This window comes from Gouania willdenowi, chromosome 3, assembly GCF_900634775.1.
Source record: "Gouania willdenowi chromosome 3, fGouWil2.1, whole genome shotgun sequence".
Lineage (NCBI taxonomy): Eukaryota > Metazoa > Chordata > Actinopteri > Blenniiformes > Gobiesocidae > Gouania > Gouania willdenowi.
The window spans coordinates 33,218,921-33,235,520 of record NC_041046.1 but is presented as its reverse complement, the minus strand read 5'-3'; the positions used below and the strand labels follow the sequence as shown (position 1 = coordinate 33,235,520).

Genomic DNA, 16,600 nt, shown 5'->3' with positions numbered 1-16,600 from the left:
GTCATTGGCTCTGAGGTTATCTTGCCTCTCTGATAGAAGATGATAGGGAGAACATCAGAGTTCTGTGTGCACATGATGAGGGAGTGTAAGAAAGGGCGGAGCACATGAAGCAGAGGAAGTTAAATTGGTCTCTCTGTATATAAAGCATCCATTACTCATCACATGTGTAGGTATCACCTAACCAGGTAATTACAATGATGCAATCTTGTGGAAATAGGAAGAAGGAAATCAGTCACCACAAGTTGTGAGTGAAGTTTAAGTGGAATCGGCTCTGCTAGAACATCAAGGGAACATTAATCATTGTGAGGCAACAACAAAAATAAGCATCAACACAGGTAGGGTTCTTCTCTTTTTCTCTTCTATGTAGAATTGTGAGACTTGTATAGACACAACCACGCCCCACCCTCCCCTCCCTGTATTCACCCTTGAAGGACAATGGTCGTTTGATACTATGGGTTATATTACCCAAACTTTCATAACCACCAATGGCAAACACCAAAAAGCACAAAGAGCGACATGTCACTCTAAACTCCCGCAGTAACACTGTGTAGATGTCAGAGGTTACAAAGCACCCAGCTGACCAGACTGTCCGTAGAAACTTAATGTCCCCTGGAATAGCGAGTGACGCCAAAACTGTCAAAACAGATTTCAGTGTCATGTTTCTGTCGGAGTGTGACAATGAGTGGCATCTGACATATCCGCTCTATAGACTGCAAATGTCAAACATGACTGTTTACAAGAGCGTGGCTCACGAGTGTCACTGTGGCAAGTCGCATTTCTAATGGAAGTCAGACCTGCTTTATGTTCCTTATCATCCAGTCGCTATGTCAACAGTGAGAGTGTATCATTACTTCTTTGCAATACATCTTTACCCGTTTGTTGCTTTTATTATTAAGCTGAAGTTGGGAGAACTACAACACATGCTGTCAGCTTAAATTGACTTGAAATACATATTTGTCTTGCGAGAAATGCCCTGTACAGTTTAAATTAGCATGTTTAGAGATTTTTTACAAGGTTGGTTGAAGAAGGTCTCAATTTTAAAATATCTTTCAAGTACAACTAAACCCACTGGTTTTTGCAGATCTGTAACTGGGGGAAATTTTAAAAATGCCCAGATTATGGGCGTTGCTCCTGAAGTAGTTAAGACACACCCAGTCACAGCAGCCCCACACCCACAGTGCTGCACAGGCCCACCCACACACACAGAACCCTATAGCATGCAAGGGCAAACAGCCCCTGTACCCCAGCCATGAGGAACACCACCTCCCACACGCATAAACCAGGAAGACGCACACATGGCAACAAGAAGTACACGCAGGTACGCTCACACGCAGAGACAGACGGGGATACGCACATAATGTGGCTGTACATACACACATAGCTTGATGAACCGTCTGATTAGATGAGAATCTGCACTTTATAGAAGTGGAACGCAGCCTTACATGGAGCTGTCAATCAATGCTCACTGATGGCTGTGGGAGGAGGAAAATTAGTCCCTCCTTTTACAGGAGGGAGGAATGAGGTGGGAGTAATACGGAAGGCAGTGTGGAATTGTGCGGGATGTGTTTGTTTGTGTGCTGACAAAGCGGCTGTGAAAATGGATGAATGAATGGATGGATGGATAGATAGAGTCGGACGCAGGAAAGTTGCAAGTGCGTTTTTTTTTGGCCAGAGACAGCAGAGAGAGATAAAAGACCCCCCAATCACCCCATAAACACTTGTATTACCCTCACAGGGACAACGAGAAGGATTTATTAAGGTGAAAAAGTTACTTAGTTCTGCTTTAAAATCAATCCTAAAATGAACAGGCAGCCAGTGTAAAGTGCGCTGGGGCGTCATTTATAAACACTGCATACGTAAAAAAAGAAAGCGTATGCCACTTATAAGCAACGTTTGGGACTTACTATATAAAAAACAAACCTGACAAGATAATATGTGCACCTCTACGGCAGATCTGACCCTGCAGTACGCAAAAAATCATGAGAAACGACAAACTCCAACCTCAACAGGAGAAGACAGCTCTGTGAAATTCACACATTTGTGAATCAAATAGTGCACATTTCACAATAAATATTTTATATGAAGGATACATTTGCAAAAATGAAGGAAGAAAAACTTATACTGATGCCCCAGGGAGTGAGTGACGTGCGCTTGCTTACAAATACAGTTTTATATTATTAATATATAATAATTGTAATTAAAATGACATGATCATTGCGCAAAACAGCTGATCAATTGGCTGCAACACCTATAGCTGTAATAAAAAGGAATGCACTCACAATGCGTGAAGACACACAGTGGCTTATCTGGCACTGCTGGAGGACGAGGCGCACGGGAGACTCCGGAGGGAGAGGATACCAGCAATGTCTATACGCAGGACCCCCCCCCCCCCCCCCCCCCCCCCCTGTGAGGACGAGGTGCTGCAGGAGGGAGGAAAAGGCTGCGGTGGGGGGGAGGACGAGGTGCTGCAGAGCCCCTGGCCTGCACTCACCAGTAAACACCAGGGGACTGATTAAAAATATGATTTTACTTGAAATGAAATATTGTGAATTACGTATAGTTCCAAAGGTGTTTTACTACCTGTTCATTTTTATTATTTCAAACAAGGAAATACAAATTAATCCCATGCTTCTGGTGCCGATGCGCATCTGTGTCCCCCTCAGCCTCTGTTATACCACAGAAGATGATCCTCCAGCTTTTGGTATGTAAGTCTGAGCTCTTTCCTCCACCTGTTGAACAGATGCCCATCCTATGGAGAGTGATACACATTTTCTCCTCCACTTTTATGTCTGACCATTTCTTTTTCACCTCCGCCACAGTCTGACACTCTGAGGCAACGCAATGCAATCTGCCTTTCTATCATTTGTAATGCGCACTGTGTCACCAAATTACACTTTTCTGCATGTGTCCACCTCAACAATTAATACCTCCATCTCACTGTGAGCGAAATTTGATTTATTTGCTCGTTTTCCCCCTCGATTCACAGTGAAATTCGTATTTGTGAATATTCATTCAGGGCGTTCACAGGAGCTTTTATGGGCACTATATGGGCGAAGCAAGGTATTTCCTCACGTGTGACACCTTTCGAGTTTATTGTGATTTATGAATGGAAACTGGAGAGGGACGAGTGTGTGCCCTCATTCATAAGTTGTAAAAAAATGTATGTACGTATTTATGTACGCCAGCTGAAGTGTGCTTACCTAGGCACACTTGTATAAATGAGGCCCCAGGACAGGGGAACAGGGGAATTGTGCTAAAAATTTGTGCCAGTTGAAGGCCGTGTAGCATCGTTCTGTACGAGGAGACATGAGATGGAGGACTTACTAATCCCCACATACCGTAGTCCAGTCGAGAAGTAGTAAAAGCAAGGGTCAATGTCTCAAAATGTTGCTTAGTAAGCATCGGTTTGATTTTGGCCAGTTCTCGTAAATTGTCACATCGGGCTCAGCCAATAGCAAAATTCAATTGTAAAAGCCAGCGTTCAATCCTTAGAGAGCTACCACTCTGACATTTCACGACAATATACGCCAAATTTAAATATTTTTACCAAAATGTTAAATGTTGTACTATAGATTCTGTCAACAGCACTTCTTCATACTCAAAAACATGTATATTCAGCAGGGTTTGTGGTTTATTTTCTTTTATAAAAAGTATAAAAAAATATCAAAAAAACTCAAGGCTCAGGGGTAAAATTTGGCCATTCATAGCATCCAAATTTGACCCACGAGAGATAAAAAAAAAAAAAAGATTACCATCGCTCAGCCCCTCCAAATACACAAAAATACTCACTATTTGCAGGGCTCACTGATATCTGATAACTACTGCTTGGATATTGTCTGTGCCTTACATATTTTACACATCAGTCCTACAAAGTGCAAACTTGAAAGCTATAACGTTGAATTTTGTCTTTTTCTTTCTTGTCTATAATCATTTAAAAACAAACTGGTCTGTATTTGGCCTTGGGACTAAAATTTGTTTGACACCCTTGCTTTACAGGATTAACAATAAAGAAAAAAAATAACAGCAGAAAAACTGATGAAAATACGGCTCAGCTTTAAAATGGCTCTGTGCCTTAGAGCAGGTCGGCTTCCATGCTCCAAAATAATAAAATAAAAACTGGGATGACCTTGAATTAGCCGGGGCTGGCTCTCTGGCACAGCTGACATGAAGTCTAAAATTACTGCTGGGGGGTCAGAGAGGGCCCATGCCGAGGGAATGGACAACCACAGGCCGTGCATCGTCCTGCCAGTAAGGTGCAGCAGTAACAGTCAGTGACAGATGAGTAAAAGATAATGAGAATCACTCGGCGGCAGGAATCTGCTTGGTTTGTATTGTATTTTAAACATCCATGCTGGCTTTAAAATCCAGGAGGATAAGCCAAGGTCAAGGTTGTTGCTTTTATGGAAGTGGAAACAATCATGTGGAGCCATTACTATTAATTAGAAGTGTAAAACAGCATCAAGAAACATTTCTGTGGTCATTTTACTCACAGGGTATAATAAGATTTGTAGTGAAGTCGTAAACAAATAGGAAGTTGATTCAACACAATCAAACAAACCAGTAGAAACCTACACAATAAACATGAACCAGTAAAACTTACAAAAAATAATAACGATTCTTACACTGATCTCGAAGTCTCCAGTGCACATTTTTCAAGACATCTTTGTTGTCCCATGCTGCTGCATTGAGCAGCGTTAAGCTGCAGTTCACAAGCATGAACAGAGAAATGTTGAAATAAAATGTCAGAGCCTTAAGGGACTGAAGGCTTATGGATGTTATTGTAAAACCTTGAAGAAGATGTGAGAGAATTTTAGCAACAGATATGTAAGATATGTTATAGTCTGTGTGGTTTTTATTACTTTATTAGTTATAGTTAAATGATTAAACGATAGTTAGAATATGAAATTATCCATGATTAACTGTGTGTGTGCGTGTGTGTGTTTGCAAAACATATCCATTGTCCACCATAGCTGGTTTAAACTAGTTTGGGCCAGTGTGGGGGTATGTGACCCACTGCAGGGACATATGAGCCTTTTTCTCCCCCAAAGTTTTCGTGTTACCATATATGGTATTAAGCCTGCACCCAGAGCGCTGTTGCACAGCCCTCTGGGTGTGGTCTATGTTTTCTATAATAAATACCTGGTTCTGAGGCATCACCATCAGAGCAATCCAACTTATATCGGACTTTTTGTGTCTCTTTTTGTTGGGTTTTTCTCCGAGCTGCAGCTCGCACCTCTCTGCCTCTGGTCGCCTTTTAAGTCAGATAGTGTTTTTCTCCCTGAGTTGTGATTGCAACGGTCTTAACGTATTTAGACCCAACATTCACATTTTAGCAACGGTCTTAACGTATTTAGACCTAACATACACTGGTGCCGCAACCCGGGACCTTACATCTTTTCGTCTGGATCGGTGCGGGCGCAACCGGACCATTAGTAAAACTGCCGGCACCCCCTCCTTTGCAGGGGTGGTCACAGCTTGTTCCAGCACCGACCCGGACGGGGAGTGACGGGTCCCACGAACCAGGGAGAACACTGACGAGGTGAGAAGCTGTTTCTTTGTTTCTTTTCACCATAGTACCCGTGACGTACAACGGGGAGTGAAGACCGTGGTGGGTGACGTAAAACTCACACGGCGTGGTAAAGGGACAGAGAGCAGACGGGAGTTGTTGTGTGTTGTTTCTTTGTGTGTTGTTTCTTTGTGGTGTTTCTTTGTTGTAACGGTGTCTGTAAATCCCGTGCTGAGAACATGGGTAACGCGCAGCGTAAAGCATTGATGGAAAATAATGATGTGAAATTCATGCAGAGAAAGTATCCCGGTAGTTGTTGCTATCTAGATGATTGGTACAAAAATTGTGGGTTTGCAGGGAAATTATCAGACGAAGCTGGAATAGAAAAAGTGTCCATCTGGTGTAAAGGAAAAAGAGTGAAGGCATTAAAAAAGTTACGTCCTAAGCAGGCTGAGTTAATAGCAGACCACTTAAGAGTAGTGTGTATCTGGAAAGATGCTATGAGTATTAGGAAAACACAGATAGAGAAAGGTGAAGAGAGAAGGAAACAGAAAGTCTTAGCAGCAGCAGCTAAAATACAGCTTTGTGATGAAACCGTGTGTGTACCGCGTAGAGTTGAGGAGACAAATCAGCAACAGAATGGGGCCGCAGGGGGTTTACAAGAGGGGGGAGCAGTTGCAGGACAAGAAACAAAGGGACCTGTGACTAGGGCAGCTAAACAAAAGTCAAAACAGATGAAAGAAAGTGTTAACAGTGAGGAGGATGAGCAATACATAGCCCAGGCGGGGATAGAGGAAAATCTATATCCAATTTTGCCTATGATTGAGGTAGCTAACCCTCGTGCAGGAGAATTCCTAAACCCACAGGATCCATTACAGGGTGCACATCCCCCACAGCTGTTGTTGTTTCGCCCATGGACGGAGCAGGAAGCATTAGATGCCTGTAGGGGCGTATGTGACGTTGAGAAGGACCCGACTGCTTATGTTGAACAAGTATGTGGGTTGATTGAGACATGGCATTTAAATGGACTGGAGGTGGAAAAGGTTTTAAAACTAACACTTAGACACCGATATCCAGTAGTGGTGGGCGGTTTCACGGGGAGACAAGTTAACCGTCAGCCCCTAGCACATAACTCTAATGAGCTGCGACAGCAGGTTGAAGCACTGATGCAAAGAGTAAGGGCGACTTACACAAAACCCCCAAGCCACGAAGAAATAAGTGCGTGTCGTCAGAAATCAGACGAGACGCCAATGGAATATCGTGCCCGTTTAGAAACGGTTTTTAGGGCTAATAGCGGGCTTCCTCATTCTCCGCTGGTGGATAATCCATACCAAATACAGCTAAAAATGTGGTTAATCAGTGGTTTGTTGCCAAATGTGTCAGATTTCATAAAAGCAAACTGTGTCACACACCGCACCCTCACTGTTCCAGAGCTAATGGAATGGGCCGAACATGCTTATGAAGTCACTGAAAGAAAGAAAACAAAAACTGAATCAGCTAATGTTAATGTATTGGCTGAGGCCATGGCTGCAGCTCTAATGAGCGAACGCTCAGGGTTTAAAAGACAGGGAAAAAAGCCATATCGTACTAGAACGCCTGATGAGGAATAAAGCCTGTAATTAATGATTTACTGACTGCAGGCGTGTTACAGGAACATGACTCAGCTGAATGCAGCACCCCCATCTTCCCTGTAAAAAAGCCACAGGGGGGCTGGAGGATGGTACATGATTTAAGAGCAGTAAATCAGGCTGTTAAATCACGAGCTCCAAATGTACCAGGCCCACACACATTGTTAAATGAATTACAACCTCATCAAAAATGGTTCACTGTAATTGATTTAAGTAATGCATTTTTCTCCATTCCTCTTCATAGTACAGCGCAGGGATGGTTTGGATTCACATAAAACAAAATGGGTGACTGAAGGTGCTGTTAAAAATGACTCTGGAGTATTTATGTTAACTGACAAGCCGTGTTTGCCTAGATGTATGTTTGACGTCGTTGCTAGAATGAGCCATGGGTTGGCCCATGTCTCAACAGGAGGGATGGTAGATATAGTCAAACAGTCATTTCATATACCACTAGGACTCCAAACCCATTTTAAAAACTTTTGTCGTCAGTGTATCATCTGTTGTCGTCATAACCCTCAGGGTAATGTTAGGCCCCCTCGGGGTAAGACGCCAGCTGGTACATATCCTTTTGAGGTCATTATGATGGATTTCATAACACTGCACACTATTCAGAGGTATACGTATTGTTTGGTTCTGGTGGACTCATTCTCAAAATGGGTCACCATAGTGCCCGCTGAAACAAATGATGCAATGACAGTGGCAAAGGCCCTTTTGACACGAATAATACCTCAACATGGCATCCCACGACAGATTTGGAGCGACAATGGACCCCATTTTGTTAACAGAGTAATACTCCTGCTGACAGAGGCCATGGGCATTGAATTAAAACATCACTGCTCCTACCACCCGGCTAGTGCTGGATTGGTAGAACGCAACAATGGTACCATTAAAAACAGATTAAAAAAAGCTGTAGAACAAACAAACAGGCCCTGGCCAGAGTGTGTTAACCTGGTAGAAATGTACATGCGCATAACACCAAACACACAGGGTTTGACCCCCTTTGAGGTTGTCACAGGACGACCTTTTCACCTACCCCTCACCAGTTCTAAGTGGGTGCAGGATCAGGAGGGAGAGTTGGATCCAATAACAAAATGGATGGTTAAATTATTCACAGATGCTGAAATTGTTGAAGCTAATACACTGCCTAGTCTCTCTTTACCTGTTTCAGATCCCCTTCGTCCTGGTGATTGGGTCCTCATCAAGGTGATTAAGAGAAAACACTGGTGTACTCCACGGTGGGACGGCCCTTACACAGTTCTGCTAACCACACCAACTGCATTTAAGATAGCTGAAAGACAGACGTGGATACACCAATCACACGGGAAAAAGGTACAGAAACCCACCACAGCAGGTGATACACCCTAGTAACACAGAGATGGATCTGTTGTTCCTCCTCCTCCTCGTGGGATCCCAGGAAGTGCTAGCAGGGGCTCTAAGCTCACCTTGGTATGATTACATAGGTAGATGCCCCGGGGGCTTTAACCTCGTTATGTGTATACCACAAATACCGGACATTTTAAGTGACGTTACAATTCCACTAGAGGCTCTGGCTAATAAAGGCTACACACCATGGAAACATGGTAAGGACTATGTAAATTATGAATGGTACATGCAAGTCCGGGGAGCAGACCAATCATGGTCTACTCATGGTTGGTCTGAGGTACTCCTCCATACAAGCTACACCCCTATTACCTGGCCCCTCACACCATCTACACGTACCGTTACAGCGGCATATCTGTCATTGCGAAAAACAATTGTTCAGAAACAAAAAATCCTACTCCTAACCGTTAACACCACCGCGGTACCTCCTTCTTGTTTGCTTATGGGATTCGGCCCTGACGTACAAGGGACAGATCCCATCTTTTGGGTAGATATTTGTATTACACCTCCGGCCACTCCCATTGTAGTTAAACCACGCATGGACATAGTGTTATCACCTGAGGTTAGACAGAATATACGAGTTATAAATGCAAAACCTATGCCAACAGAAGAACCTGACTCGTTACTCGCATTACTGTCTGAACAGAATAATCACGTCCATCATCGTCTGCGCGCTAATTCTTGGTACCGTATGGTAGAACTATCTGCACGAACAGTAACTAATGATAGTTGCTATGTTTGCTCACATCTGCCGCATGCTGTAAAATCCCCAACTTTGTTGTCTGTGTCCCTTCCAGTCCCTGACTCAAAGAAAGTACTAGAATGTTTACAAAATAAGTCCGCGACCCCGTGCCCTCCTGTTCTACCAGTGCTAAAGACCCTCGAACCCCTAGGTCAGGCTGCTAAACACCTAAACACGAATGATGTCCCTTGTGGTAATTATACTCACTGCTATCCTTTATGCGTACGATTTAATGGTCCACCAACTAACACCAAAGGTCTACCATCAGTAGACATAAACCATTGTGCTACCGTTCAGAACGTTCGTACGGTTGTCCCAATGTTTGCTAGAGACGGTGTTTGGTTGAAGTGCGGTGATAAAGTTTATCCTTCCCCTCCAATTAATATGTCAGCCGTTTGTGTACCAGTAGCAGTCACAGATGGGTCTTTCATAGTTCATATGACAATGCCTAGTCGTTCTCGTCGTGAGATTATAACCTTCACACCTCATGATGCAATATGGGGCTCAGACGTCCGTCACGAACATAGATATTGGTCAACTAGTCAAAAAGTCGTTCATGCTCTTTTCCCTAATATAGGCGTGGGTAAGAATTCCCTTATGGTAGAGACCCTTCAATACCGCTTTCACATGCTTCTTAATGCATCTTTAGCTGTTAATAACAAAATGAATGCTAGAACAGCGGCCACCGCGCAAATGGCTATTCAGAACCGTATGGCTTTAGATACGATTTTAGCTTCCACAGGTGGTGTGTGTGCTATGGTGGGTGCTACCTGCTGTACATACATACCTAATAACTCCTCGGAGTCCATCGAAGACGCCCTGCAAACACTCCGCAACCTGGAAGGTGCCATGTCAGCTGACGAGTCCAATGTCCATTCATCCGGGTGGGACTGGCTGTTCTAAGGCTCCTGGTTCCAATTCCTGCTACGTCTGGGTCTCCCTCTTCTGGCTGTGCTGCTGGTCGTTGGTCTTGCCTGCTGCTGCATCGTCCCCTGTGTGAAGAAAGGCATAGACAACATGATCATCGGTGCTATGCAGGTTCAGGCCTCCCCAGAGTACCAACTCCATGTTATGGGTCTCTCCCCATCTGCCCCATTGATGGACTAAGACCCTGCCACACCTTCCCATCATCACAGTGAGCGGTAAAGGTTCACTGCTACTGGAGGGTTATGTGCTGGTAACCTCTGACCCTCCCTTACCAACTTCAAACACACACTGAGACCTAAAGCCCTATTTTCAACACCATGGTTTTGGGTCATCAGTTGTACATACACCCTGAACTGTCTCCAGATCACCGTGGATCAGAATCGATGTTCGCCCCAGCAGGGGGGGACGGTGGGGAATTTTTCCCGTACTAGCTGTCGGGTTTTCGCCCCACCTCACGGTGGTCATCCCTGTTGTTTTGGTCCTATGATGGCACCGGGTAAACCTGTGAAGACGCCCGTCTGCTTGATGTTTTCCAAACCCACAACAGGGCGGATATGTAAGATATGTTATAGTCTGTGTGGTTTTTATTACTTTATTAGTTATAGTTAAATGATTAAACGATAGTTAGAATATGAAATTATCCATGATTAACTGTGTGTGTGCGTGTGTGTGTTTGCAAAACATATCCATTGTCCACCATAGCTGGTTTAAACTAGTTTGGGCCAGTGTGGGGGTATGTGACCCACTGCAGGGACATATGAGCCTTTTTCTCCCCCAAAGTTTTCGTGTTACCATATATGGTATTAAGCCTGCACCCAGAGCGCTGTTGCACAGCCCTCTGGGTGTGGTCTATGTTTTCTATAATAAATACCTGGTTCTGAGGCATCACCATCAGAGCAATCCAACTTATATCGGACTTTTTGTGTCTCTTTTTGTTGGGTTTTTCTCCGAGCTGCAGCTCGCACCTCTCTGCCTCTGGTCGCCTTTTAAGTCAGATAGTGTTTTTCTCCCTGAGTTGTGATTGCAACGGTCTTAACGTATTTAGACCCAACATTCACATTTTAGCAACGGTCTTAACGTATTTAGACCTAACAAGGTGCATGCCTTAAACAATGGCTTTGTAGCATTTGGGTGCATAGTTCATCATGCCCAAAGGATTATACATCATTTATGTTCAGTAAACATTAAAAGATGTGGGGATTTTTTTGTATGAATATTTTGAAAATAATTGCTTAACCATATTGTGACGTCAATCCTAGTGTCGCCAGTCGTTGCTTATTGATAGAAGTGTCAGTTTGGACTCCATCATTTGACACCGTACATGTTAAATACCAAACGTACATATGTATCAGCGTGTGTGAAGCTCCTGAGCAGGCATGAAATCAATAGGAACAGACATGACAGCATGAAAAACAGCCAATTTTTGAAAAGGTGTCGACAAGGACAGGACTTTGACACGTTCGACCTTGCCATCCACGCTGTCGTGCGCTTTATTCTGCCATCAACTTCACTGCGTCCTTCGTGTCCGCTCCATTTGAACATGCCTTGCTGAAAGATGGCAAGCTTAACCTATCATCTGCTCCATAGCCTTTGACCTCTGTGACTGAGAGCAGCAGCCGAGGCACGGCTGAATTAAAGCACGTTTATGAGTAAAGGTGGAAAGGACCATTTGGCTTTGGATGGTGTTCAGCTGCAAAATCGCAGAGCCAATCATCACAAGTGGCATGTTTCCAGATATCTAATTATTCAACAGTAATCAAAATGAATACCGAGCACATATTAGTTAATGCTTTGGTTCAGTCCCTATTTATTTTTGAATTTTGTGTAGCTTTGAGGTTCTTAGTTCATGTTACAAGATATTTGTTATTACAGAAGTTTTTCTTTGCTTTACTCCAAATCTTGTCAGTGTGTCTGTGCTGTGAGTGATTAGGCTCCTCCCTGTTTTGCACTCAGGTGTGCTTTATTCCTTGTCACAAATTATTGACACCAAACAAGTTCTGATCATCTTTAATATTTAGAGTTCACTAATACTCAAATCAACTTTAACGTTTTTCTGTTAAAGTGCTGAGTGAGAATTTGAAAGTTTAGAATCCACAAAGGTGGGTAAACATTTATGGGAACACTTCTAAAAGCCAGACGTTTTCAAGCTGTGGCTTGGGAGAATATGAAATAACAAAAAAAATAAAAATAACTATTATTCATTGACTGAAGTGTGATGGCTGCCTCAGTGGTTATAGAATATGCACATATACTTGTTTATTGGTAATAAATTAAACATGTTTTACGTTACCAGACCAGTGCAGGTACCTAAAGTATCTTTCTACGACAGAAATCTTAAATATTTAGGTTAAAATTTTAATAATTGAAATGACATTTATGGGCACAAATGGCAGTATATTGGGTTTAATTCATATGAGGTTTTTAAGGGGGTCCTTTAAAAATGTTCTAACCACTAAGGGCTCCCTGGATCCAAAAGGTTTGAAACACCCTGCTATAAGCAACTTTCAACTGATTAAAGAAGTGGGATTAAATAGCAAAATGGAGTTTGCACATGAATAAAATTCATTTTTCACTCACTCGTGTTTAAATTTGAACTAAAATGATCAATGCTTTAGAAAGAAAGACAATGAAAAATGCTCAGGGTTTTTTGCTGATTTCTGTGAGTCTCGCTCATTGAATGATCACTGAGATGATGAGCATATTGACATCATGTCAAATTTAAGCCCTTTACACCAGTGAGTCTTCTGGAATGAATCAGCATTTATTTTATTCCTCCTCAATAAACCATGTATTGGCATTCAACAGCCCCAGAGTTGTGAGTTTTCCAATGGAGAGGCTGCACACAGCCAAAGCATTTGTTTGTCATGAATTGTCTAATTAAAAAGGATCTCTGATGCATTTGTTATGTTCATTTGAAGTCTGGAGGCAACACAAGGAAAATGCATTTCAACAGAACAAACAGAATGTAATAAACTATCTCCATTTGTTTGGATGTGTCCAACAGATGAAAATTGTGCTTTGGTGTCTTTCAGCAGCTGAAGTGCAACCCAATAGGTAAAAATGCAACTGCAGAATATCACAAAGTGTCATTTGGCTCTGGGATGGATTGCGATTCTTGCTGTAAGTGTAAACAGAGATAAAAAGAAAGGGTTGTTCTTACCCACAGTCGGTCTGATTCCACAGCCGTAATGTGGCGCTTAATGGTAATTCAAGGATTTTTGAACGAGATCCCATCTGCAGCTCTTTTTAAAGTCAATTCACCTCTTTTCTTGTTTCACTTGTCACGTTGATAACCGTGCACTGCAGACTTACTCAGCTCAATGAAGCCCTGTTGCAATTTATCCTCAAACTTTAACTGATGCTCAGAGCGCTGGTCAGCGATGAATGTCAGAGACGAGTTAATACAGCAATCACCATATAAATAAATTGTCTCTGCTGTGTTAAGTTTAGCTTTCCCAATGATATCATTTTATTTTAGTCTGGACAGCAGGTCTCATAGAACAACTGCAAAGAGCTGACCCAGAGCACAATCCTCTCCCACACTAATTTTACATCATCTGCTCTCGGTGGTTTCTTTATAAAGCTGTAACTTTCAATTTGTGTCAGAGTGTTGGTATAGCATCAGAATGGAGGCAGTAACTTCTTTCTCACATCATTTTATTAGGACTGAGGTACACAAGTAGACAACGAGCAAAGCAAAGGAATGCATATGTTATTTTATTCTGTTTGAAGACCCTTACTTCGTGCACTTGATGATCAGTTAACATAAATACCTTCTCGGTGGTACTTTATTTCTCATTCTATCCATCATACCTTCTCACAGTGTCAGTCCCTGTTCTCTAGTAACCTGCATTTTTTCCATCAGAGGACAGGTGGAATAGAGCTTCAAATACACACTTTCAACAAATGTCTCACTGTCTCTCCTGAATGAACTAATCAAGGTAATACCTCTAACTAGGAATGTATGTAAGTATGAATAGATTCTATTGGCAAAAATTTTCAAAAGGTATACTGTAGTCCCGCGGTTCATCTTTTCTTGGATGCATTATTTTTTACAGTGTTAGAACGTGCATTGTGTTCTGCGTCCTGATTGGCTGATGCTGCGTTCACCCACCAGCGACACATCCAACTCGGTGAGTTTCACTGCCTGCTGAAGCGAGGATCTGCGCTCCTTTTTCTCCTCTCATAAACATAAACCACCAGTGAAAAAAGCCGGTGTGACTAGCGGCTAATGCTATCCTAGCTCAGTGCTACAGAGATAACTTTGACCTGCTACTACCACCTCCTCGCTGATTCTCCTCCACGCCTAATCCTTCCTAGTCCGGTCCCGGTTATAAAGGCCGTGTCATACAGCTCCAGGTGGTCACACACAGCTTCTACTCCATGGTTGAATGGGTGAACAGACCAGTGTCCGTGTTGACGGCCTGACGTCATCATCAACAAAGACTCAGACGATCAGACATTGATGCCAATCAATGTCTGATCGCTAGCACTGTGACTTTAAAGTGCAGTATGTTTGAAGACAGGTTCATGTTTTAAAATCTATGAAGGTTTGAATTTTGAGAGTGTTCATTGTTAATTCCTGTCTGAGAAAAGTGTATAAAGTGTGTGGTGAGGGGTTTTACAGCCTTAAAACACGTATAATAGTAAAAAATAAAGCAGATTTTTCATTTATTAGAACATAACCCCCGCAATAAACGAGGGACTGCAATAAACGAGGGACTACTGTATCTCTGTTTGTGATTAAATTGTGTATTTCATTGCAATTTTTGGAAAATAAAATAAAATGGGAGTGTATTAATGGTGGTGGAAATGTCTTCCAAGTCTTTAAAGTGTGAATGATAATGGTATTGTGATCAGCATCACTGATCCAGATAACTGCAAATAGCTGGCAAAAGGGATATTTGGTGCTTGGTGGAGGTTTACGCTCTCTCAATGTTCTTGTTACACCTTTATTTATACACTCGAGAACCTGGAAACATTTCCACACAGTTGACATTGTTCTTTCACAATGAAACTGCCTAATTGATAACTGAAACACAGTTGGTTTAAAATAAAATTATGTCAGTTATATTGGACTGTGGTTTTTGGCTACGTTCACACTGCAGACAAATGTTTCCCAAATCCGTTCTTTTTGCCCATATGCGACCTGTATCCGAATACAGTCTGAACAACACAATCCAGTTTTTTTCAAAATCAGACCCAGGTCACTTTCATATGTGGTCCTAAATCTGATATGTATCTGATTTTTTTGCAGTCTGGATGACCGAGGCACTTTCTATCTGACTCCTACGTCATCACGACTGTGGAAACAGTCCATTGTAAAGACGTAGCAGCCATAACACTGCAAACGGCTAGAGCATTAAACCTGGCGCTCTTCTTTTTCACTCTCCTTAAAGTTATGAAGTGCTGACTCCTGTTGGAGAGAAAATGTCCTACACTGAACGTCTCTATATTTACTATGATAAACACTGTACGTGCCTGCGGGGTCATGTGTCACCTTAGGACCACTTCTGCACATATGGGTCACTTCAGGGTGGCATTCTGTTCATACTGCAAACTGATTGAATACAAATTTAATATGTATTATGAATGAGCACGCAAAAAAAGCTAAAAAAAAATCCAAATAGTGCATTAAGAGTATAGTTCAACTATGATTAGCCTACACATTTTAGTATAATGCCTGATACTGGTATTTGTAAAGCAGTTTTAAAGTAGTTTTAAGTTTTTTTTTTTTTTTTTAGTAATCCCATTAATAAAAGAACATTAATAAAATAGGACATTTTTATATTTATATTTTTATACCCAACACTGCTGAAGAAAAAGGTATTGAAAACAATTATTCATGTCATTAAGCATTTAGGCCAACTGTCATTGGATGGAATAAATATACTCCAAACCTCTTTCCTTTTATTCAATTGCAACAAACTTCAGCATACATACAATGCTGCTGCCAGATTCCAAACCCACACAAAATCCTAGTAGCACATCCCTTCTAATGTATCTTCATTGCACTCCCTTTTTTAAACTAATGGGTGTAATTTATGAGTCGATGATGTTTTGTTAAAGAGTTATTGATGCTGGAAGTCTGAATCTGTGAACAGTGTTACGTTCCAAATAGTATCCAATTGAACTGGTTTCTGGCTGACTTTTTTTCCCGGACGAAAAAGCAGCAACGCATAAGTCACATTACTGGTGAATTGAAATGTTAATAATACATAAATAAATGAAAACCAAAAAAAAAAAGGATGTGACATAAAACGTGCCCTTAATATGTGATTAAAGGAACCAAAGGTGTTGCAATGAGTCAACTGGTGCTGCTCATTTCTTGTGATCAACTTCCATGCGTGTTGACGGCTGAGATAAGTGACTAGCGGTATTATAAAATACATATATATGTAATTGTTTTTGCAAAAG

The 16,600-nt window shown here is 42.0% G+C and overlaps 1 protein-coding gene across 1 annotated transcript; it reads left to right on the top strand.

The window, feature by feature from the left end:
* The first annotated feature begins 5,249 nt into the window (after positions 1-5,249).
* LOC114480171 (uncharacterized) lies at positions 5,250-10,363 on the top strand. The gene is made up of 3 exons (XM_028474059.1): positions 5,250-5,539; positions 8,303-9,839; positions 10,161-10,363. Exons 2-3 carry the CDS (start codon positions 8,510-8,512, stop codon positions 10,361-10,363), a joined length of 1,533 nt encoding a protein of 510 aa, XP_028329860.1. The 5' UTR covers positions 5,250-5,539; positions 8,303-8,509.
* Positions 10,364-16,600: the final 6,237 nt, after the last annotated feature.